Raw genomic sequence first — 24,740 nt, forward strand, 5'->3', positions numbered from 1 at the left:
ATGTAGAGGAAATTTCATTCCTCAAGGTTAACGCAATGTATAACCTCATGAGCCAGAATCACATAAGGACCATCCATTGTTCATAAATGTATTCTCTTGTAATCATTGTGTATTCACTGAAAAATGTAGATGTTTCATTACTTACACAAACGCTAGAATTTCCCATGGCACACATGGAACTTATTAAAGGAAATACACCATGTTTTTTATCTTTTGTCGTTAGTTCTAATGGCTATTTTTAACTGAATGTATTCTGAAGAGCCAGATCCTTTAGATAAAATAACTCATGATTCCTCTGCTTAAGAAAGCGCTGAGGATCTTTATTACTCTCCGAGTTAAAGAGAGTCACGAAATAAATATTTGAAAAGGTGGCTGCAGCCTGTCCTATCCTTTTGGTAGGAAAAAGAAGGTTTGAAATTAATAAAAACAAAACAAAGACACACCTCGTGTCGGCTACCACAAACCCGTAGGTACTAAAACTCCCAGAAAGAGCCTTTGTTTGTGGCTGCAGAGCAAGCAGTAAGTGTTAGTTTAGAAGCCTGTGATCTGTCACGTCTTGTTTAAGTGACGTGACAGTGATTACCTGATGGTATCCACTGCAGGATATTGCTGCATGTTAATAGTTATCTCTGTTGGCTAATGTAATTATAAACAAGAACAGCAGCCCCAGTTATACCTAGTGCACTGGCGGAGGCTGATGAGCGTTTTGCAGTTGAGACTTTAAAAGGCTCTAGGGAATTGGAAGAGTGATATACGCCTTTCATAAATGTCACTTAGTCCTACAGAGCACCCTAATGGGAATCTTGCATGCAGAGATCTCTGAGGAGGCAAATTTGTAGGTAATCTTACATCACTTTTTTTCTTTTTGTAGGTTTGTTGTCACTGTCTTTGAGTATACAAGAGCCAACATTTAAGAATGTTTTTTGCAACAGCTGTGCTGTCCACCTAAGCTTTCCTGGTCCTTTAAATCGAGCATTATTGATGTTATAGATCAGGAAAGCGAATCCTGACATTGTAGGAGCTAAACTGCTATCCAGAGCTGCCTTAGCTATCTGATTTTTAACAGTAAGAATAGCATAATATTGAAGTGTCTGTCTTCTCTGCCTCTCAGCTTCACACCTGTACTGAAAAATAGTTTCCAGGGGTTGTGTGGCCCCGTGCCAGCAACATCAGCCGGGAGGGCAAATGGAATTATTAGAGTCCTTAAGTCTATAATGCAGTTGATAGTGGTTCCCATTAAGACACGGAAGAGGGAGCAGACCTCTCCACTTGTTTGATAAAATATAAATCCCGGATATTTACTCTGATTTATGCTCCAGTCTCTTTAAAAACTTGAAAAAATAAAATAAATTTTCTTTAAAAATTTCAAACAGGTACACGCCCCTTTGCTTTTGTAACTTTGTGGGGATGCAGACCAGTACTCTGGTCTAAACTTATTTGTGCTGGAAGAGTAGCTTTAATGCTGCTTTGGAAATGTGGCTGCAGTGAAGTCAATGCACAGATGCCTATCATGAACCTCAATCTGAAGACCCAGCCCCACAGCTGAGGCTGTACAAGCCCCATGGGGTGGTGTCACTGTGTTCACAGGTAATTAGATGAAGCTGAAGGCTGCACAGCCACATTTGTTACTGAGACCTTGTGAGTAAGGTACATAAAATGAGAGAAAAGGCAGTGTCATAGTTGTACAAAGGATCCCAAGTGGTTTTAGGGGGAACAGTTGGTGTCTCCTTTCGGCCTGGGGTGAATACCTAGGTCTGCTGTGGCTGGTGGGAATTTGGTCCCTGGCATCAGAGAAACTTGCTCCTGATGTCCTGAGGCTTTGTGCTAAGGAGAGGTGTCCTTGCCACCGATGCAGCCCAGACCCCCGTGTGTTTAGTTGGAGTGCAGGGTGGGAGCCCACCTGGGAAGCCCACGGAGCTGTCAGATGTTCCCTGATGTGGGTGCTGGGTGGGCGAATCACAGTTTTAAGGAGAAACCACATTGCCTTCGTGGGGCTAAATTCCATCTTTGTGTAAATCGATGGGATGTCACCGCCTGCGGTGCCAAGGGACAAGTTTGCCCAGGCAGCTGTTGGAGCAGTGGGAATAAGCAGGGTGTTGCTTCTGGTGTTGGCCAGGGCTCTTTGAGTAGGTCGTTAGCTCACCCTTTTCAAAACAGAAACATCCCAAACCTGTGCATATCTCATACCATTAGGTTCTGCCAGGGCTAATGATGGCATTGCATTATTCTTTGAGCTGTTGTTACAGAAGTCATGGGCATGATCTCTGGTGCCCTCCTCACTTTGCCTGCCTTTTGTTTAAATTCAGTGCAAGTACTGATTGTCCTTTCTTCTGTACCTCATGGAGATATAATCCAATGACAGCTACGAGGCACTTTGTGTAGCGAACACGAAATAGGAGGGAAATGAAAAAATCAAAGGGGGAGAATTATTCATGGGAAATTGAGCACAGCTTCATTTCTCTGCATAAAAAATTAAGTAATGCTGAAAGAATTATACAGTTGCCCATAGGATTTATTTCTTCTGAGCCCTTCACCTTTCTTGGGATCTAAGTCCTCCAGCAGAGAACCTTTTTGCAATAGGATATTATTGTTGTTAATATTACTATTAAGATGATTATCATCATTTTATATCTCAATGTGGGTATGCCTGTTTCCTCTCCAACCGTAAAATGTGAAATCACACAGTATTCCTAAGTACTGCAGTATCTTCTCTCCCTTTGAAGAACTTTGTCAGTTCTGCATGCTTTCCTTCTGTTTGTCCCTCCCTCCTACCCGCAGCTTTGTGCTCTTCTGCAATCTTATTTTGAGGAGGTAGGGCAGACCAGTGGAACCTTGTATTATGTAGGAAAACGAGTATTTCCCCTTGGAATTGCCAGTATTTTGCACATACCGCCTTCTTCTGATCTCAGGACTGAGAAGTTTCAATTTGTTTCCAAACTGAGACCCCTTGTTGGCAATGTGTTGTAATGCATGGAATTTATTTTACTGGCCTGACCTTATTCTTGACCTTTTTTCCCTCTTGTCTTCTGCAAATGCAAATGATGCATGAATTGAAATCCCCTTAAGCCTGAACAGGGGAGATAATTCTAAAATCGAGGAAGGAATTGGAACAGCAGAGCATATCTAGAACGTCTGATACAATGCCTTTTTTATTTTTCAGTCAGTTTGCTCCCAGGAAAACCTTTTTGTGGAAAACAGGTAAAAAATAGCTTGCTTTTTTTTTTTTTTTTTTGTGTTAAACTTAGCTGTTTCTCATTTTGTCTATCACAGTTCTGTAGTTGCTTATCCTAATGCAAAGACTGTTGAGCAGATTTGTGATCCGTATTATCTGCAGTGTTTTTGTGCTTTAAGAAGGCGGGGGGGGGGGAAGAGATTGCCTTGCAGTATTGTATATGGGCAGATATGGGGTTACTGCTGCTTTCCCAAGACTTTGCATTTCAGTTGAAAAAGCAGATTGTGGGAGGGAGGGAGGGAGGGGGAGCCCACCTATGATTTAATTTCCAATGACCGACCTGGTTCCTGGGAGTGCCTTTAGAATTTTAACTTCTCGATCTTTAAAAAGCACTCCAGCAGGGGCTGGATGAACGTATTTATGAAACCCCACGCTTGTGTTCCTCTTGTTTAACCTGCTCTCCTGCGGGGCTGAGCAGCAGCACGGACTTCACTTGTTGCTTGTGGAGGCTCTCAAGTCCCCCAAACCAGAGCTGCTTTACTGCTGCCTTGTAGTAATGAAACGGTGGTATCTGAGCCAACTGCTGCTTTGCATTACTGCGTGATCGTTCTCGTGGATGTTCTTTGTGTTGTAATAAATCTGCTTAAAGCAAAGAGACGAAGAAACCGTCTTCAAGATGTACAAAATATGAAGCATTAGCTCCATAACAGCCATCGGTTAGCTTCACTGGGTTGAAAATCTTAGAAATCGTGCACCTTTATGGCAGATTTTAACCAAAACGCTGGGAATTTCACCGCTGAGGGTTTGAGTAGTGCTAGCCCAAGTCTGTCCTGTGCAGTTTTTAAAACTGTTCACCATCCCCTTGAAGAAGGGGAGATGATCTTTCACAGTATTTCTATCTCTGTCCATCCTTACAGCTGTCAGATGCATTTATGGGTTAGGCTGTTCCCACACAAAATGACTCTACAGTAATGGTACAAACCAGGTTTTCCAGTGGCCAGTCCTGTAAGGGGAATGAGGGAAGAGCACTCAGGAGCTCATGGGCACTGTCCTGAACCATCTAACCACCGCATATTCTGAGAGCCAAGGGTATTACCTCAGCTGCTTCTTCTAAATCATGACTATGGAGACATGTTTTATCAAAATGAATCAAAATTTCAACAGAGGAACCCAAAAAGCAGGTGGTCCCCCAAATCTACTTTTCCCTCTCTGGAGAGACTGGGACAATAACCATGATACAGTTGTCCACGTTCCCAAATTAATATGCAGAGCTCTCAGACACGGCGCTCCCGAGGGTGGGATGGGGACCCTTATGGCATAAACCATGAATTTTGCAGCCAGGTCTCCATCGGTTTATGCATTCAATCCCACACCTGCCTGCAGGAGAATGTGGCCGGTTCTGAGGTTCACACTTGGTTCACTTTGCTTGAGATGGCTGGACAGCTTTCCTGGTGTGAGGATGCAAACTCAGGTGGGGACCAAAAAAAAGGCCAGGTTGGAAGTTGGGATTCTGTTACTGCCTGTGCTGTGGTTGACAGGGAGAAAGACTTCAGCTGCCTTCCTCAGAACACTTCTTTTTTCCTTGCTTCATGCCTTACAGCATTTGATCAGGTGAAGCACTTCAATTTGTACTTAGCTTTGTGCACATGAGGGGTCTTGTTAATTTGCTGTGTTGAAAGTTAGGTATGTGTTTAAGTGCTTTGCCTTAACCTGAAGCGTTTCTCTGAGCTGCAGAGATTTCCAAACGACTTAGCAAGTGCTTAAAATTATATACGCAGTATTTTGCTGGCTTGCATTTTTTTTTTGTGTTCTTATTAGGTGATATTTTTGTGAATTTTCTTTTTGGATTTAGATATGTGGTTCTTTGGCTTCTGAGGATTACCTTGCTTGGTAACAGGAAATGTTAAGTGGCTTTCAGCCTCCCTGGCTGAAAATTTCTTACATTCAGTTGACTGTGCATGGTTATGGGAGAGGGAGGGAGTGGGGAATTTTAGCCTTGGGTTTTTTAAACTATGAATCTAGTGCAAGTTGGAAGATGTTGCTAGAAATCAAATATAGCTTTACAGATCAGATAAATTTGAATTACCATGTCTGTTACCATAATCTTCCTTTTCATTTTCCAGTAGGCTGTTGGAAGACAATAGTATATGCAATGACACCCATAAGAAAAGACAGCTGTTTAGGTTTGTATGACTATATTTGATATTTGTTTCCCGCTAACTCTGATTCATGATTCTATCTGTGTCCTCGCCAAGGGGGACCTAGACAGGTGTGGGTATGTCATTTTTCTGGTTGGAAAGGAGCATGGAGAACAGACTTCTCACGCTGCTCATGCCATGCTCTGAATGGGGAGGTCACAATGGGACCCTTTCCTTTGGATCGTTGGCTCAGGAACCATGTGAGATTTTTCCAGCTGCCCGGCTGCTGGGACTGCCACAATTTAGAGGTGACTGTGGCCGCTGGAAGTTCGTTTTGCTCTAGTATTAAAAGCTGAAGTAAAAGTACAATGAGGTGAAACTGATTGAAGTTCCCTTATCTAAAGTAGCAACGTTTTGAAACTTTTTTTCCCCTGTGAACTTTGTCTTCCAAACTCAATTCGTTCCACCCAGAGAACATTCAGGTGTATCGTGTATCCCAGATCTCATTCCAAGCCACAGGAAATCAGTAGGAATCAGTCCATGTTTCCATGGAGAATTTGGCACACTGCATCCGTGGAAGAGCCAACCTGGTGGTCACTGTTCCTCTGAGAGGCTTGGAAAGGCTCTCTTCCCACAGGTTGGGTTCAAATCAACCAGAGCTGAGCACGCCAAGCTGCTTTTAAAGTCAATCACCTGCCACAAATCTTAAGCAGAGCGGGCAGAAGCAATGGATGCTTTCAGAAGCACGTCCTTCATCCAGGAAGACGTGTAGATGGCCGGGCAGAAGTTAGGTGATCACTAGATGTCTGCCTGCATCGGCGTTTGTGGATGTAGCAGTGATAGGTTGTGTCACTTCAAACCTATATCATCTGTTACGTGGTTTTTCATGATGAGGAGAAAAAGCTGAGGGATTGTTTGACGTGTGGCTGCTGACTGTGCATCTCAGAGAGGAGCTGGCGAGACTGCACCAGATGAGGAGCAGTGCTGGAGCATCTGGAGCTGCAGCCCATGGGCACAGGCAGAAGAACTTCTCTCCATGCTTTGGGTTAGGCTTGGTGATCCCAGAGTCTTGGGTTGGGCATGCAGGAGCGAGGAGGCACCTTACACACAGACACTCTTAATATCTTTTCACATTTGGGGAATAAAAAGGGATTTTCTGGAACCCAAACTCACAGATAACTGGGATAGAAACGCATTCTGGTTCTCTCCTTCCTTTTCACTAGAATGTAAATATAAGAGAATTTTTAATTTCTAAGCATAAGAATGCAAAAGAGTCTGTAAATAATACACTTAATTTTTTTACTTTGCAATTTCATTTTAAAATATTTTTCCCTTTTTTTGTTCTGTTGCTGCTTCTGTGCTGTTTCTCTTCATGCTTTCCCAATGCCTGGGTCTAGCAAAAGTCAGCAGGTTAATGCTGCTGAGCTTATCTGAGAGAGGCTCTGATCACAGTCAAGGAACGCACCAGCCTGATCCCATCTTTGACACGCTGCTCCTTCGCATCCCGAGCGACACAGCTCGGCAGGTTCTCCAGATAAAAAGCAGGAGCCATGGTCACAAGGGGAAAGGGGCCCCCCAAAAAAAAAAAAAAATAGATACAGTCCCACCCTTTTGATTTGTATAAAGAGCTTTGAGCCTACAAGGTATTATGCTGTCAAATAAAACAGAAGGGTGGAAAATGGCTTCTAAAAGCCTTCAAAAGCTGGTGTTACTGGCATCCCTTGGGATAAGGTTTGTGGTGCATGAAGCTGTGGCAGGTGTGCTGGTTTTGTCATTTCACAGAATCACGGAATCATGGAATTGTCAGAGTTGGAAGGGACCTCTAGAGACCACCCAGTCCAACTCCCCTGCCAAAGCAGGGTTGCCCAGAGCACATCACTCAGGAGCATCCAGGAAAGGCTTGAGATCTCCAGAGAAGGGGACTCCACACCCTCCCTGGGCAGCCTCTTCCAGGGCTCTGCCACCCTCACTCAAAAGAAGTTTCTTCTCAGATTGGAGTGGAACTTCCCATGGTCCAGCTTGTGCCCGTTGCCCCTCGTCCTGTCACTGGGAACCCCTGAAAAGAGTCTGGCTCCATCCTCCTTCCACCCACCCTTTAGATCCTTGGAAGCATGAATGAGGTCTCCCCTCAGCCTTCTCTTCTCCAGGCTGAAGAGCCCCAGCTCTCTCAGCCTTTCCTCATCGGGGAGATGCTCCAATCCTTCCATCATCTCTGTTGCCCTACGCTGGACTCTCTCCAGCAGTTGCCTGTCTCTCTTGAACTGGGGAGCCCAGCACTGGAGGCAGGATTCCAGTTGTGGCCTCCCCAGTGCAGAGCAGAGGGGGAGAAGGACCTCCCTGATTTCAGCAGCACATTGTGAGCGGTTCACCATAAATAAGCCAAACTCTCCTCCAAATTCTGCTCACAGTGTTGTTACTCACAGTACCCTGGGTGCTCTGCAGAGCAGCTTTTCAAGGATGGACAGTTTCTACTCGGATATTTTTCGTTTTAGTTGCTGTAGCAGAGAAGGGAGGGGGAAAAAAACCCTGTAACTGGTGGGTCTGTAAGTGAAGAGTTTGTGGTCCCACTGGGAGGACACAGGTTTATGGGAAGGCTTTGGATGCCTTTACAGAGCAGATGATGAGCAGAGACAAGGGACAATAGAAATAAGGAGGGGGGAGGGGATATGAAGACAAAGGTAGAGGGCAGGTGAAGTTAGGGAGAAAACCATTAGAGGTGATGGGCAGCCAAGGGAGAAGTAGCAATGGGTCTGCTGAGGGAAGAGACCAGTCAACAGTCAACAGAAGTATTATATCAGTGCTGCCTTAATGTTGCTACGTCAGCCCCATCCAGGATATAAGCAAAAGGGGGGCAGTGGTAAGTGCTGTGCATGTTAAAGGGTATAGCAGTGTTTATTTGCTGAAGGCAGATGAGTATGGGGGTCAAATCCCCTGTTTCAGGCATGCTTTCGTACACGCAGAGTATTTATTTTTTTTTCTCTGTTGGGCTTGCTACCCAAAGATAGACTCTGCCCTGCCCTGGTTTGGTTTGTGTATAAACCTTGGTTTCCTGGTGTCCCTAGGGGTAACAGGGACAGCACGGGGAAGGCGTCTGGCAGTCGACAGAGCAGTACGGAGAACGAGTTGAAGTGGACAGACCACCAGAGGCCATGGAGCAGCACAGACTCGGACAGCTCGAATCGCAATTTGAAGCCAGCCATCACCAAGACAGCCAGTTTTGGTGGGATAACCGTCCTGACGAGAGGAGATAGCTCATCAAGTAACAGGAGTACCGGGAAACTGTCTAAAACAGGTAGCTAGTACTGTATTGGGTTCACAGCGCTTCTTCTCGTGAGGTGGTAAATAGCTATACTGGTACTTGCTTTGAGTGTGATGCATCACAGAATGGTTTGGGTTGGAAGGAACCTTCAGAGATCATCTAGTCCAACCCCCATGGTTGGCCAAGATGGTGAGTTACGGTTGTATTTCCCGTGCATGGCAGATGTGTGTGTCCATTTATGTGTACTAGTGTCTGGCTACGTGGTATTGAGTTTTTAGGAATCAAGAAGAAAACCTGGTGCCTGAGGCTTGAAATCACAGGTAGGTTTTTCCTGGACTAGAGTGTGTGCACACCCTGTTTGAGTGTCTGCATTCGTAGCCTGAAAAAGGTAGTGCTCCTTTCAGACAGAGCACAGATTTTACCCTTCATTAATCTTAATCTTTTCGAATCATGAAGATTTAAATGCCATATATCCGCTGAGAAGTCCAAGAACATTTTGTAGCTGTTGTTGCTAAAATGCAGACCGTCTGTGTCTTGGAGTACAGCCTCTCCTGTGCTGCTGGCAGACCAGGCAGTGTGCTTGGTGGAAGCAGGCAGAAGCTCTGGATTCACAGAGGTCTCAAAATCTCTCCGTTTTCTTGTTTAGTTCCCATTAAACGAAAGCACCATTTAAGGAGACCACGAGCCTGGTGGGAATTCTGCATTTATTTGCATTAACTTCCCAGGTACATTAACATGTGAGTGAGTCACAGGGTCTGGATCTAAGTCATTTCAAGCCGTGCCATTAAGCTACTCTATTATATTTTTGTGTAAAAGTGCGTAATAAATAATGAGCTCATCAGATGATTCCATCAGTTTGGTTCATTTGATAAATATAGTACAGGACAAGTGGTAATCAATACTTAGCACTTAGTGCTCTTTCAGCTTGAGAGCATTTTATGGACAATACTTAATTTAAACCCAGTTTATCAAACCTGGGTTGGTCAGATTTCACTCCTATTCCCAAAATAGTATGGTAGCCTTTACTGTCACTCAGGATACTGGGGAATGGTGTTTTCAGAATAAATTGAGAAAACCTTTGAGTGGGTAGCTACGTTCTGGACCTCCAGATCTTGAACGTAGTTTAAAATTTTGTTATATTTCACAACTGTAAAGGAACCCAGCTGGTTAGAAAGCCCCTCTTTCAAACCCTGCTGGTCATAAAGCTGCTGCAAGCTTTTGGAATATCCAAAACATTGGACATATATTGGAATATGACAAATATTTGGTTTATTATGGTAAAATTCATAGATTTATAGAATATCTCAAGATGGAAGGGACCCACAAGGATCCTTTCTTAAGATTCTCCTTCAGTTTCACTTTGTCCTTATCTATGTGAAATCCTATGGAATTAAGAGAAGAATTTGACTTCAAAAATTAGTACTGTATAGTTGCTTACCTCAGGCTTGTTCCTGAGCATGAGCATATGCAACATAGCAAAACCAGTGTGTTTATAGTTTTGAAGCTACTCTCTCCTGTATTTTTTATTTGTATAAAGGCTGAATAGACTATACAGTGGGGCCTGAAATATGCAATAAACCATATTTTTACCTCCAGATTTCTTTGCCTCCCACAAACCTTTCCATGGCATCAGAATTCAATTTGATATCCATGAATTAGGGAGGAGGCACGGGTTCCTGGTGTACTTTTTCATATCATTCACCTTCAATAGAGCACAGTTAAATGTGTTTCTCTGCAGCATTGTATTGCAGAGGTACAGAACATTTAGAATGGTGACAGGGAAATCCAGTTTGGAGGGTTGAGACATCATCTAATTCCAAGAGAATAATACTTTTAAGTAACGTTTTAGATTCAAGCATATTAGAGGGTGCAGTTAGAGAATGTATTAAAGGAGAGATCTGTGAAGCATGCCAATACTTGTAAATGCATCTGCACTCTGTATGCATCAAACGCAAAATTGCTTTCAAATAAAAGCTCTTATGATACATTTTTAAAACATCACCGATATTAAAATTCCATGTCCTTTGCAAAGCAGTTGCATATTGTAAGTGCTTTGATTTTTTTTAAGCAAAGATCATAAATTGGAAAGCTAGTGGAGGCACAGAAAGAGTGGGGGGAAAAAAAAAAAGAAACAAAATAAAAGGAAGAGGTGGGGAAAAAAGAGCAAGGCTGGATGTCAAAATAAACTTACGCCTTCAAAGCCAAGACACAAAGTCAAACTGTCAGTCAGCCCAAGGAAAGTCACAGGAAATAATATCTGAATTGCTATTTCTATCCTTCTCTCTAAGATATTATTGAATGGCATTAAAGCAGAAAGGGACGACTGTTCAAAAAATCATGGGAGATGTCCCCTGATAAAGTATTCTTCCTTCACCAAAAAAATGCTGAGAGCATTCATACAGCTGTCAGAGCCCTCACGTGCTGTTTGCAAATGTTTTCTAAGGTATATTAAGTACCAAGTGACTCTTCATTGGGCATGCTTTGCATTAGATCTTCATTACTCTGTATTCTAGTCATAGGCTGTGCTGGCTGTCCCGTAGCTCAGTACACATTTAAAGCTTGATCATGTTTTTCTTTTGGGGGATTTTGTTTATTTTCTGTTGTCTTTACATCTCCATAATCCTATTTCAATAGGATTCAGGTAGTAGGTACAGACATTAGGCACATTGCCCTGGTAGTGTGGCAGAGCCTGGTAGGCACCAATTCTGTCCCAGTTCTGCTCTGCAGAAAGAACTAGTCTGTTCTTTGAAATGTCTTATGATTCACAGTAATAGATTTAAAACATTTTTTTTGTCTTGCATACAGTATGTATAAAATCAGTCTAAAGTTGGTCAAAATGTTCTTCATTGGCTAAATCATGAAAAATGTTTGTGATGATTTTAAATGTGAAAATTATTCTACATATAGGATGGTCATCCAGAAGCGTGGTCAACACTCTTCTTGGAATATTAATAATTCCAATATTAATATTACAGGAATATTATTCCCATATTCATGGAAGTATTAAAACTTTCTGGATTTTAACAGGTGGCTCACAGCTGCCTTTGAGAATACATACAGTGATGCAATATTAGCATTATAGCCTTTCTGGATTATTTTTAGTGTTGTCACCAAAATTAAATGTTCTGCCCATAACCTTAACTTCTGATAAATCAGTAATTAATGGTACGTAGCAGAGAAACAGAAACTGAAGCACAGAAATGAGTTAGCCTCCTCTTAGGGAGAGATCAAAGAATGTGCTGGTTTCTGTGGTGGAGTCCAGTTGTGTCAATTAGTCTTAGACTTAAATTGCATTCAGCTGCATGGGAACTGGAGCTTTGCAAAGGATTTCTGTTACTTCATTCTGGCAAACTTCACAAAAGGGGCTGTTTGAAACCCATTACATGGTTATCTTACTGGTTTTGATGGTTATTTTCATGCACCTGTTGAGTGTTTAGAAAGCCACTGGAAAGCACAGATTGTATATTGCAAATAAAATTTTCTTCTCTGCTATTCTGAAGCCTCGTAGATATAGAGAGAGGTGTTAAGCTGTAATTCAGCATTGAGTGGGGAGTTGATAATTTAACAAATTGCAATCGGATAGCGTTCATACAACTAAGGAGATCATACAAAATGTAGGTTGGTTTAGATTTCCAGTAATATAGTGGACTTTCCAGGGTTGTAGAGTGGTAAGTGAAATAGATGTCCCTGTAGGCATCAAAGATCTACCTGTTCGGTCTTTAACACACCCACGAAGAGAACACCTAGTTCATTGACTACCATGCTATTTTCACTGACACGTTATAGCAGGTTTTTATATACATTATTAGGAGGGAAGACAAGGTGTGTTTCAAAGAAATGTCCTTTGTGTATCTACATAACTATTTAAGTAATTGTTGGGAGACTTCAAAGATGTAACTGTTGCATCTTTAGCTTCTCTTAATGCATTTTCCATTCCAGAAAGAAACACACTCCATCTATTGGAGTGTGTTTCTTTCTCCCCCCTATTTACAAAATACTGGCTGCACTGGGGTATCAGCTGTGTTGATACACATCTGTAGGGATTATTATCTTCCTTGACAGGGCTCCACATAGTTGGAGCCACAGTCTAATCTCTCCTGTTAGGTGTTCATTGCTGCTCCTGTTGGGGAAAGACAATTATACTTGCAGGCATTTCAATACATTAACCTTTTATTAATTATTTTTTCTTTTAAATAAAATGTCCTGAAAATTATAATTTTTGTCTCTTGAGTTTTGGAACTGGGTTTCTGCTTCTTTACAATTTCCTTTAGTCTGGCATCAGCCTGATGGTTCTCATGAGTCCAAGACAAACTGCAGAAATGTTGATACATGGGTAATAAATCACGAGCCAACTGCTTCCAGTCATTCTCTTCCCACCAACCAACTGTGCTGAAACATCAATCATATTTTTAGAGGTGCATCTTGCAGAGAAATAATTGTGTTGAAATGAGCACATACCATTATAATGAAAAAAAGCCAACCTATATATATGGTACTATACAGAAATGTAAGTGACTTACAAAAGTAGCAAATAAATATTCCTAAGGCAAGAAACTATATCCATGACAAAAATACTTCCAGAGGAGATCAGCTCTCTACTGTTCTGGAAAAGTTTACCATCTGGAGCAAGTAATGGGTAGCTCTTGAGAGTCCAGTTGTTAAGAAAGGAAAAATTGACCTCAGGCTTGGAAGGTGGGATGAATGGAGATGTTCAAAGTCATCAGATACTGAATTCTGACCCAAAATAAATAGAGCAACATATGTTGCATTGCTCAGTAATGCTCAGAATATTGGAAAATTAATGGTACCTCCATGCTCTCCCTCTGCAAACCCTCTAAGCTCTCAAGACTTTGTCTGATTTTTCTATCTCTTTCTTTTACCACTCTTTGAACTGCTGTATCTCTCAGAATACTTTAAAAATGTATTAATGGAAAGTCATGAGAATAGGAAGGTTATTATTATGTCAACTGTGAAGCAGCAAGAAAATTATAGAAGAATCGAGAAGAAGTAGCCATCATTACATACTGAAAAAAAAGAGGTTGTATTGTGTAATGGGGGCAAAAATCTCATTTAGTCAAAGTTCCTTTCAGAAGTCTTTAGCAAGACATGTCTTAATGTGAATCTGAATTAAGTCAGATAGTCCTTTTCTGTTTTGTTTTTTTTTTCATTTGCTAGAGTACTGAATTCATTATGTGGTGATTTCTTATTCCAAATTTAGACACCGTGAAAACAGCTAATCAGAGCTACAAAGACAAGATTAATTGGTGTTAATTTCCAAACATTAGTGTTAGAATTTTCTTGGCTTAATACGTCTAGACTTAAAATGATAGGAAATAAGTCGTAGTGATGGAAAAAAAATTTAAAAATCATTCTTATACAGGATAATGGGGGCAAAATTGGTTAAGTAGTAATTTCTAGGATTTTTTTGTTTTAATATTCAGAAAATTGCTAGAATGGTTTGGTGTCTTATTTGTGTTCTTTCAAAATCACTGCTTTGTCCTACTGCCATAGGAGAGCAGATCTCTCATCTTTTAAAGCAGCCATTTCAAAGCCATCATCTTGGCCAACGTAGGGTGACAGCTCCAGTGTTTTTTCTCACTGCTTCTACCTACCATTTGACCGAGTCCCTCTGAATTCATCGCAGTCCTTTGGTTTTTAACATTGAGGAGCTGGTAAAGATCAATCTGTGATTCTGCCATAAAAACAACCGAAAGGGGGAAAAGGTAAAAACGATTGAATGTCATAGCTGCAATCTTCTTTTAGGCGAACGACTTTTCTTCAGAATGGCACGAAATGGGGAGAGAGAAGTCTGAACTCAGGCTTGATGCTATTTAGAAATAATGGGAGGTTTATAAAATCACATCACCACTCCAGCATCTCCAGATGGCTTTCTAACCCATTGAATTCAATAGGTGATGGAGAAGAAAAGAAAGTAAAGCAAGAACTCAAAGAAGCAACATGAAGCGCATGTCGAAGAGCCAGGGAAATGCGGGATAGGACCTGGTGACTACTGTAAAAGGAAGATTAAACTCCAGCAGTTGCATTTACATTTGCAAGGAAGATGACAAACACCGTTTGCAGCTTGATGAGGACCTCCAGGAATACCTGTGCAATTTGTAGAACCGCTGAAATGATCCAATAAATAAAACTATCCCTGCAGGAATAATCTTTCTAGATTTCCAGCCTCAGGCTACAAGGAGGGGAAAAAATACAGCAGCTAATACAACTTCGAGGTGGATTTATAGAAATCAGAAATTTCTTTTGAAATCTCTGCTTTCTTGATTAGATCCTGGAGAAGGAGATTTAGGGTCCTGCTTATGGCAAATAGTGCAGAGCTTGTAAAGAGGACTGTCTCTAGCAGCTGCCCTATGAATAAGAGATTTGAAGAAGATGGATGAAGATGTGTTTTACACAGCAAGCTGGGGAAAGACCCTCAGTTTAGTAACAAGATGCTGGTGTGATTTCTTCAGAGGAAAACTGTTTTGCTCTAATTATGAGGAAATAAACGAATTCTGATATGGATTTGACTGAAAACAAATCAAGGCTCTAAGCATTCTACTGCAGGGTCTTCCTGCAGTGTCCCAAATAGGAAGGGATGTAATTTGCCCTCTAAGAAAGAAGTTTGCTAAAACTGACATCTGAGTTATTTTCTTTTAGTGTGTACCTGCAGGAAGGCACTAAGGAGGTTAGTAATTAATGTAAGATGCGTAGACAGTGCAGAGAGGGGAAATAAAAGAAGTTGCAAATCCAATATACTTTTGGGAGGAAGCATTCACACAGAGATTTGCTTTTGCATCTCCCTTGTATTTGCCTTCACATCCCGCTTTAAGGAAGGAATCATCTGAGCCTTACACACTCCGAGATTCTTGTCCTTTTTATGTGAAGCAACTTGAAATCTAATTAAGTGAAATGGCTGAAGTTTGGAAGTGATATTTGGGTTTTAAAATAGCATGTCTCCCCATCTTTCCGGGCGCAAATGTGTTTTAGCACATTTGATTTATTTCGGTTGATCAATTTTAATAGGCTGGGTGCTGACAAACCGAAGTGGCAAAGGTCTTAGGCAGCTGTAAGTTAATACATGTGTGAGACACAGCTACTTTGATACTTGACTGACAACTCCGTTGCTAGGTGGTTTTTCTTTTAACTTACAGAAAGTGTTTGGTAGTTTTTTAGTGTTGTGTGTGGGTTTTGTTTCTTTTTCATTTAAAAACCCCGCGTTTAGTTTTGGTACCTTCTAAATCAGGGCTTTGGCGTGATAAATACGTGCTGAGCCTTCTGTGGTCTGTTTGATAAAGTTCTTTACTGGCTGGGGGAAGCTGATGTTGTGGGAGTGTGTGAAGGCTGTCTTCGTGTCCGCGCCGTGTCTGGGGGGGACCGGGGTCCCTTGTAATCCCCTGCTGCCCTTGTGTCTCTCTGTTAGGCTCAGAGTCTTCCAGCAGCGCTGGCTCCTCAGGATCACTGTCACGAATACATCAGCCTCTCCAAAGTGCATCTCTCGTCCCTGGGGTGACGGCCAGCTCTTCAGGCAGCATGTCCTACCCTGAGAATGGGATGAGCGGCCAGGTGGCCCCCAGCAACACCAGCTATATCATTCTTCCACTTGAAGCTGCAGGGATACCGCCTGGCAGCATCCTTCTCAACCCACACACAGGTCAGTATGATGCTCTCCTGCCTGGTGCTGCCCGTCAGGGTTCAGTGTTCCCAGTGTCATCTGAGGAACTGGCAAATTTCGTGTTTCTTGAGATACTATCCTTGAGGCACTTGACGAGGAAGCAGGCAGCAAACACATGGAGAAATGACTTTTGGCAGGTTGGTTGTTCCAATCTGCGGGCAAAGCTGGAGTGGCTTTCTGAGGCTGTTGTGGCATGGCCGGTGGGAAGTGATGCAAAACACACTCCTGCGGTCCCAGACAGGATACTCATCTCCTAAAATCCTGGCTGCAAAGCCTTTCAGATCCCATTAGCTTCGCTAAGGACAGAGGCTCTTCCATATCCGGCTGAGATACGGCGCAGCTGAAACATGCTGCTCAAGGTTTTAAAGGTTTGTGCTTAACAGCAGAACTTCCTACAGCTCAGAGGCTGCGTTTGAATTAGCACTTCAGAGTTAATTTCCTGATGTGATTAGCAACCGTAGTTAAATGGGAAGTTTTGAGATAAGAGAAGGTTGCGGTCTCTCCAGTTCTGCACCCTGGCCCTGGTAGGTAGCAGCACTTTGGGGCTTGAACGAGGCATTTGCAGTCACCCAAGCAACGTGGACACTTCAGAAACCACTCGGCTTGAACTCGAGTGCTCGTTGAGAGCTTGAGGCAATTTGTTACCTCCGTGGTCCAGATGAAGTCCAGATAATGTTGCACTATTACTCCCCACGGTATTGTACTGAAAGCATTGCAGAGGTTCAGGGAGGTTGAGACTGGGATGCTTCTTCAGTGGTTGGGACTATTTCAGTGACCATGACTAGCTGTGCTGTCAACCTCAGCTGAGTAATGCTGGGTTTAAAATAACAAAGCCTACAGGGCAGTGTGTTTTCCATTATTCTAGGAGCTGAGAGTTGAACTCCGAAATATTATTTCCAAGTCCTTAATAGAGCATTAAGGTGCTTTTTATTTAGGGATTTTTCCTTATAACCAGTATTTTCTGTATATTATACCCCTGCGTTCCAGTATGTTGGTGCAAATGCGTAAAGCTTGTTTGTGAGTCCAGTGCTAAAAATACTTTTTTTAGTTAGAATGCTGTCAAGAAAAACAGAAAGCTGCAGCATTTGAGAAAAACACAGCCTTGACAAAACTATTAAACCAAACTTTCCACAGATGTTTAGAGATCGTAGATCTGGGGCTGAATCAATATATATTAGACTATCTAAAATCAGGGAGTTCTTGTTTGTTTAGATTCAAACAGGGTAAGTTCTTTGTAGAGAGATGATTTAGAAAAGTACACGCTTGTGCAATTTACTGAAGGCTTCACTATTTATGTGTTTATCTTTTTTAAAAGATACCACATTATTGACATGAGTGCCTAATACTGCCAGCATGAGTGGAAGTTTTCTTCATTTCTAAAAATGACTCAGGGGAGAGGAGGTGGGGATTAGGCAAACCCCATCATTATTAATTTACTTATATCTGTTGTTCTGGTGGTTGACAGTCCAGTCTGTAACGCTGGAATTTGGTGGTCAATACAGAAAGAAGGTGTTTTGTGTGCTATGGTGTCCACTCCCATACAAAACTCAGCAGGCCCAGGCAGAAGTCCCTCCGAAATTCAGGTAAAGGACTGAGAGAAAGGGATGAAAGGAATCACTGCTGCTTCCAGCCCACCAACAGCTGAGAGGTTGTGCTTCTTCCTGGCTGTGGCAAAGCCAGACGCTGCAGCTCATCACATTGCCAAGCCAGAAGAGCTGTTTAAGAGGAACATCTCCTGCATCTGTTTTGTCAACTTAGCAATTTGCAGCAGGTAGCTCATATTTTTCCCTGATACCCAGGGAGTCTTTGTCTGCCATAGGTACAATGCCTTTCAATATTGCCACTAGACCAGAGGACCTGGTTTTCCTTCCCTCATTGTCTGCAGAGGCATAATCAAGCATTCCATGTGTGTTAGTATGTTTAATATTCAGGGAGCAAGTGTTTTTGTGTACATAAAATGTTGCGTTTCTTTCAAACTTCCATGTTTTATTTCTGTAGCTCCATTGTAAATCCATACCTAATAAAGAAAATGGAGGGAATAGATTCTTCTTAAGACTGGAACTCTTGTCTCAGGCATACAGCTTTGTGCTGCTACTTGTGCTGAAAATCAGGCTATACTGTAGCATCTGCTGTGTTTTTAACATGCAGCAAAATACAGCGCTGCGAATTTGCCACTCTTCAGGCTCAGAATCTTTGCATCTTATTAGGGTAATGTTACAAAAGAAGCTCTGCAGGGAGGAGACTTAGATTGCTGGATGCTGTGATCAGCTATCAAAGTGATGGATGCTGTCAGAAACGTAGATGAAGAGAAGACAGTTTAAAGAAAAGGAAAAAGGAGCTTTGTTTCCTGTAATGAATAGATTTTCTTTCCCCACGTAACACCATTCTTTGGCTGTTTCTTCTCCTCTTGCAGAGTGGCTACTTCCACTCTTTGTTTGCTCTTTTGATCATAACACCATGTCCTTAAAGATCTTTGCTTCCTTTCACACGGCATAGTCACTGACTGTGCAAGCCTCTAATGGCATCCCCAGATGCTGTCAGTATCTCCCTGCTCTGATTGTGCCTCTCCACTCTTCCTCCACTATTGGCAATCCACACTTTCTTTTCCATAGCTGCAGTTCCCTTTGTTTCCTCTCCTCTGCTTTACCCTTCTCCTACCCCGGAGAGAGAAGCTTCCTGCTTGCTTTGGGAAAGGACCATTTATCTGGCTACGCTGTTTTACTCTCTGTTTCACCCACTTCACCAATCTGTTTTACCCTTTAAAGCTTTCCTCTTGACGTGTTCTCTGACTTAACCCCTCTGACAATTTAAGAGCATTTACGTTTCATTCTTACTCCTTGAAACGACACAGCAATCTTTGCCTTTCTATCAGGGCCACAGTTCATAACTTACAAATGTCTTCCCTGTTACCATCTGATCTCTCCTTTTCATTTCTTGCTTCAAGATTTCTTCATGAAAGGTCTGTTTTTTCATCTTTAAAAGCATTGCTGGACCTCTTCTCTTTCAGCTCTGTCATGCTTCACTGAGACATGGGAAATGCTCTTTACGGCTGCCCTTGAGTGTCTGGCACCGGCTTCAGGAGCCTGTTATCCCCCTCACTTACCCAGTCTCCTAAATTACTTCTGGAGCCTGAGACTCCCAAATCTGGGGAGTCCATGCCAGTGTCATCCAGTGTGTTCCCAGTAAGAAGCAGGAAATCAGCCCGTGGCCAGAACTGCCCCGTGCTTCTCTTCTACTCACTGGAATCACGACCTTTCTCACTGTGAGTGTGAGACATGCCCGGTATAACATGGCAGTTTCATCCAGAAAGTCTTCATGCTGTGGAGAATTAAGGCCAGGTTTCTTTATCTGGTGCTCCTCATATGTTTCTGACCATGATCAATAAGAGGGGGGAACGGAAAGGCTGAGGAGTGGATAGAACAGGTAGAGATGCCTGTGGTATACAAATCAGAAGTTCATTATTTCACTTTTGCTCTCAGTCACCAAGTTCCCCCAGAGCTCCCTTTTTATTTCAGATATTCATACTTTGGTTACCTACTTTAAATGTTATCACTTCATTGCTAAAAATCCCTTTTTCTTTTTTCTCGTGGAAACATCTGTACTTCCTTTGATATATGAATTTATGATGGAACTGAAACGAGAACCGAGGTCATGGAAGACGTTTTCCCTACAGAGAAATACCATTTCTTTTTTGTTTGTAAGGCAATTACTTGGGTAAACATTTTTCTTTTTTAAATAAACATTGCTTTTGCAAGGTTACTTCCCCCAGCTAGAATATCTGAAGCAAAAAGAGTTCAGCATCTTAGAAGAACTTTGGACTTAATTTGTCCTATATATAAGAGATTTTCAAAGATGTCTTCCGTGTTTCTTCCTTGATAACTTCCAGTGCTGCCTCCTCTAATTACATAGGACACAGGTTTCAAAAGTACAGCACTATGTTATTAGAGTGTAAATAAATTAGTAACAGGAGTGGGTTTGGTTTTTTTCCTTTCCATGCAAACCACAGTGTGTCAGGAGTTGCTGTGTACAACTGACTGCTGTTGCATGGCATTAAAACATACATGAATATCCTCTACCTCCAGAGCTCACTTTTAGTACTAATTGATTCATCATTGAATGACTTCAAGTCACCATAGCATCTGAATCATCTTATAGCCATGGTAACCTTCCACCCATTCCTTGGAAAGCCATATTGCCAAAAAAAAAATCTGCTGTCTGCCTTGCCTGCAAAAAAACCCTAACCCAGATGGCTGATGCTGTAATGAGGCACCGAGAGTGATGAGCACTTTGCTGTTGTAGCAGGTCAGCTACAGAGCAACCAGTTAAAGCAAGGTTTTATGATTTCATACGGGAAGCAGCACATTCTTTAAAAGTGCTCAGCAAAGGCAGGCTGTTTTGTTTCAGGTCAACCGTTTGTAAATCCGGATGGGACACCGGCAATATACAACCCTCCCAGCGGCCAGCAGACCATGAGGAGCCAGATGGTGGGACAGTCTCAGCAGCAGCCTTCATCCCAGCAGCCTCAACAGGTTCAGCAGCCACAGCAGCAAATGGCGAGTCACCTTGTCACACAGGTAGGTGTGGTGGCAGCTTAAGAAAAGAGAAGCAGCTCTCAGGGATGTGAAGGATGATGTAAAAGGTGGGAGGGAAGGATGCAGCTAGACAAAAATACCAGGATGTTCTTTTCTTTCGAAACAAATGGGGTCCCATGAAATCCCCATTTTCCATGTGGCTGAAACTGATGGAGAGGGAAGATTCCTGAAGGATGGTTTCATTTTGAAAAGGACTGTTCAACAGTCGGTGTAAACTTGTTAAAAAGTTGGTGGATGTCTACATAATTTCATTTCACAAAAAAGGCCCTTCAGTGAAAACTAAAGCATTCATTCTCAAACTAGTAGAGCCTGTACTTCTCTCCAAAGAGCCAAGGACCTTTCCCCGTCCCTTTTGACAGCAGTGAGGCTGAGTGAAAGAATCAAGTACAACACAGGGCTCTACAACCTCTTCCATGTCTAGTGATAACAGGTCTGAGCTGTGGGTAGCTCTGAGCACCCCAGACCGTGGGTCTTCTCCCTGCACCCCATGTTCTTGCCATGACCTTGCTCTGAGCTAGAAGCTGTGGAGTTAGAGGAGTAGAGGGGAAGAGCAGCGTGGTTTGGGCAGGGTGCCACGGCGTGTTGGCTCTCTGGCCCCATGGTGTGCGGCCAGACGTGGCTGAGCACGGGCAGCAGGGTTTGGGTCTGGTTCAAACTTAATTTTGTGGATTGTGTGCCTGCTCTCCCCGAGCAGAGCAGCCGGAGGAAACTACTCGAGCAAGAACGCTACATCCTGCTCACTCCCAGAGCAGCCAAGATCTACTGTGGTTCTAGTGGGGCTTTATAATTTGGCATAGTTTTATCCCCCAGAAATACAATGTTGAGATTCAGTGAAGTTGCTTTGATTTTACTTGGATTTATGTGGTTGTGGCTCTTATTTCTTGGTTTAGTCTTAGAAGATGGAGGTAACACCAAGCCCGTGTAAGACTCAAGTTAAATGAGAGATTAAAACCAAAGGAGTAGTAAAGCTATTCAAAGGTAACAGTGCTGTAGAAAATTGTTCTTTCACTTAGATAAACATCTGCTCCAAGCTGACAGGCCTGTCTCTGTTGTTAATTTGCAGACTGTTCTTTGTCAAATTTTTTTTTTTTTAAGCTATTGTGTTCTGCCAAAAGAGCTTTAAAATCATTATTCCTTTGCCTGTGACACACTCGGAGTTGAATCAGTCATTATCAGCAAAATTCAAATATACACAGCTTACACCGTGCTGCTCTTCCATTTTATCTCTGTAAATTAAATGTAGAATCATAATTTGGCTTTGCCTCACATCAGGGACAAGAAGGTGTAGCTGTGACTTTATTTAATCTTACAGCCACCAAATATCTGAAAATAGGCTGAAAAATCTGTAAGAAAGAATTGTTTGGTATAATGCCAAGGCAAAGATTAAAATTGCAGTACCTGACCTCTTGCATTTGGGCTGGCAAGGAGTCACCTGCATTTTCAGAGAGGTGTTTGTGATCTTTGTTCTCAGGAAGAGAGTTTGTTGTTGTTACTATCTAAGTAGGTTGTATTTATTGTCTTTAATTGTGTTTATTTTGCAGCCTGTTCAGGCAATGCAGCCATCTTCTCAGTCAGTCCAATATCCAGCAGTTTCTTATCCTCCCCAGCATCTCCTGCCAGTCTCTCCAACGCAGCAGTTTTCTGTGGTACTGAAGATTTATTTTTTTCTTTTTATGTTTTGTCTTTCCTTGAAGTTGGGTGTGTGAGCATGAGTATGGCCTGGAGCCTGCGGGGAGGGAGCACTGAGCCCCATCTAAATCCCCCTTTGCCTTAAGGCTTTTGGTACTGACAAGCATTTTGTAGGAGTGTTCCCACTGATTCCAGTTACCTGACCTGGAGGATGGTATTGGGAGCAGGGCTCTGCATCGTTAGCACAGAGCCTCCAGAAAAATATTTTATTATGCCTGTTGATGAGAGCTATTGTCTCCCCACTTTATGTCGAGGGAGCTCAAATTGCTAACTTGGGCATTTCAGATTTGCATTATTCCCCTTTTGTGTCCACGAAGACTATGAGACTTCGAGATACCATTGGGTTTTATTTGATATTATTTTATCAGTATACCAAGTCCACTGCCTGGATTTATTCCCCAGTGATACCAGAGCACTTGAAAAACAGCAAACCAGCCGCGGAAGGTGTGGTACACTGTGCATCATGACAAAGCACCAATGGACATGTGTAATAAAAATAAATAGAGTGCTCTTCTGGAGTCCAAATCTGGCTTGGTGCTTACAGGGCTAAGATTATACTGTTGTAAAATGAAGCTGACATTTTAAGAGGCACTACAAGATTTTTATTTTTTTTTTCTGTTATTTTTCTCTCTTGCTCTGGTAATTTTGTTTATGACTGATTTTTTTTCCCAAGGTAGAGATGTCACATAGTTACAGTAGGAGATGGAAGCAAAGCTGAATGGATCCTTGACGCTATTAATGCCGGGTAGATGAGCAGTACTATTTAAAGGACAATAAAAAATATTCCCTGCTTAACAGAAGTTGCATATCTCAGTGCTAATTCTCTTGAAAAGTGTCTCGCAGCCATCTCAGCTTGCTCTAGTGATAGTCAGAGTAAGGCTGATATTTTTAGTGGCTAATTTAATAGTTAAACTTCACCTGAATCACTGTCTTCAGTGTAGATTACAGTATACACATAAAGTATAAACTACAGGGTTTTGAAGCTCTTGGTCTCTATTGTGCAAATGTGGAGACATTCCAGGCTCAGTGAAGTTTCTGGTAGGATATGTGTGCAGTCAGTCACCATTCAGGTGATGAATACCCTGGCTTTTTAAAGAAACGACTTCTAACAGACAACTTAATGTCCCTGATGGTTCTGTTAATAGCATTATTTTCTTACACCGCCTGAAGATGTGCCAAGAGCATTTAAAATGTTGGCCCATGGTATCTGCTCTCGGAGTGGGAGGGTGAGCCTCTCTGCAGTCTCTGGCAGGGCTTTCCACAAACAAACATTTTTATTTTTTTTTTTAATTCTGTTTTGAAGTTCCTGCCAATAAATACATCGTGCAGGGTGGTTTTGGAGAGTGAACACCGCAGGGATGCAAACAAAATTGAAGAGGCTTCTTCTAAAAAAGACCATAGATGTTTTAAGTGAAAAGCATTTTGATAGTGCTTATTCCCTGTCCGTGAGGGGGTATGAAGAAAGGACCATAATCTGCATATTGGCACATGATGGAGTTTTATGCTGGATTTATTGCCGCATAGAGTATGTTTTAATGCTGATTATTTAAAAGTCTTATGATACGGACACAAATGAAAATACATAGAACCATGTTTCTAAATTTTCAAACTTCACAGTATAAATATGAGAGCATTGATCAGTATGGATCTTTTTGCAAGACTGAAAAGATACTGTTTAGAATGCTTGTGTCAATACCAATATGTAATCAAACTTAGGTCCATTGGCTTTATTTGGTACGTTCATCCTACCATAGATTTATTTTTTCCCCACTCCAGTCAAATGAAGTACCTGTTTCTTTCCAACACTGGAGAAAAAGCTTTGAAATAGCAACTGAAAGTGTAGCCTTTTTTACCTTCTTTGTGTTTACAACCCTGGATTTTCAAAACAATCCAAAAAGGAAAAAAGTCTGCACCTGAATCCTACTGAATTCCTCTGGGGAACATTTTGAAAAACAGGTGAAATTACCAGCGTGTGTTTGGCTGAGGAATTCTGTGTTTGGGGGAAGAGGTATTCATAGGATTATTTTCATGCCCTTTTTATTTAAAATGTCTTCTTTTGAACACTGTAACGTTCAGTAGTCATTTTGGAATAAAAGGGCGGGGGGGGGAAAAGCCAAAATAATTGGCTTTGACACCAAGCGATGCCATTGACCTCGCAGTCTGGGAGTCTTTCATCAGAGGTTTTAGAGGTTTTTTATATTATATATTATATTATATA

General features: G+C 42.1%; 1 protein-coding gene across 16 annotated transcripts in view; it reads left to right on the top strand.

The window, feature by feature from the left end:
• Positions 1–24,740, top strand: part of ARPP21 (cAMP regulated phosphoprotein 21kDa) — a 302,410-nt gene that overhangs the window by 224,371 nt on the left and 53,299 nt on the right. For 10 of the 16 annotated variants that reach the window (XM_014941747.1, XM_014941765.1, XM_014941713.1 and 7 more), the window contains 6 exons: positions 3,161–3,198; positions 5,296–5,355; positions 8,373–8,605; positions 15,990–16,220; positions 20,646–20,815; positions 22,375–22,479. In XM_014941747.1, coding sequence (XP_014797233.1) covers positions 3,161–3,198; positions 5,296–5,355; positions 8,373–8,605; positions 15,990–16,220; positions 20,646–20,815; positions 22,375–22,479 — 837 coding nt within the window. The remainder of the gene's footprint in view (positions 1–3,160; positions 3,199–5,295; positions 5,356–8,372; positions 8,606–15,989; positions 16,221–20,645; positions 20,816–22,374; positions 22,480–24,740) is intronic. The other 6 variants (XM_014941793.1, XM_014941827.1, XM_014941801.1 and 3 more) reach the window with 4 other exon arrangements.

This window comes from Calidris pugnax, unplaced genomic scaffold, assembly GCF_001431845.1.
Source record: "Calidris pugnax isolate Ruff unplaced genomic scaffold, ASM143184v1 scaffold23, whole genome shotgun sequence".
Classification (NCBI taxonomy): Eukaryota; Metazoa; Chordata; class Aves; order Charadriiformes; family Scolopacidae; genus Calidris; species Calidris pugnax.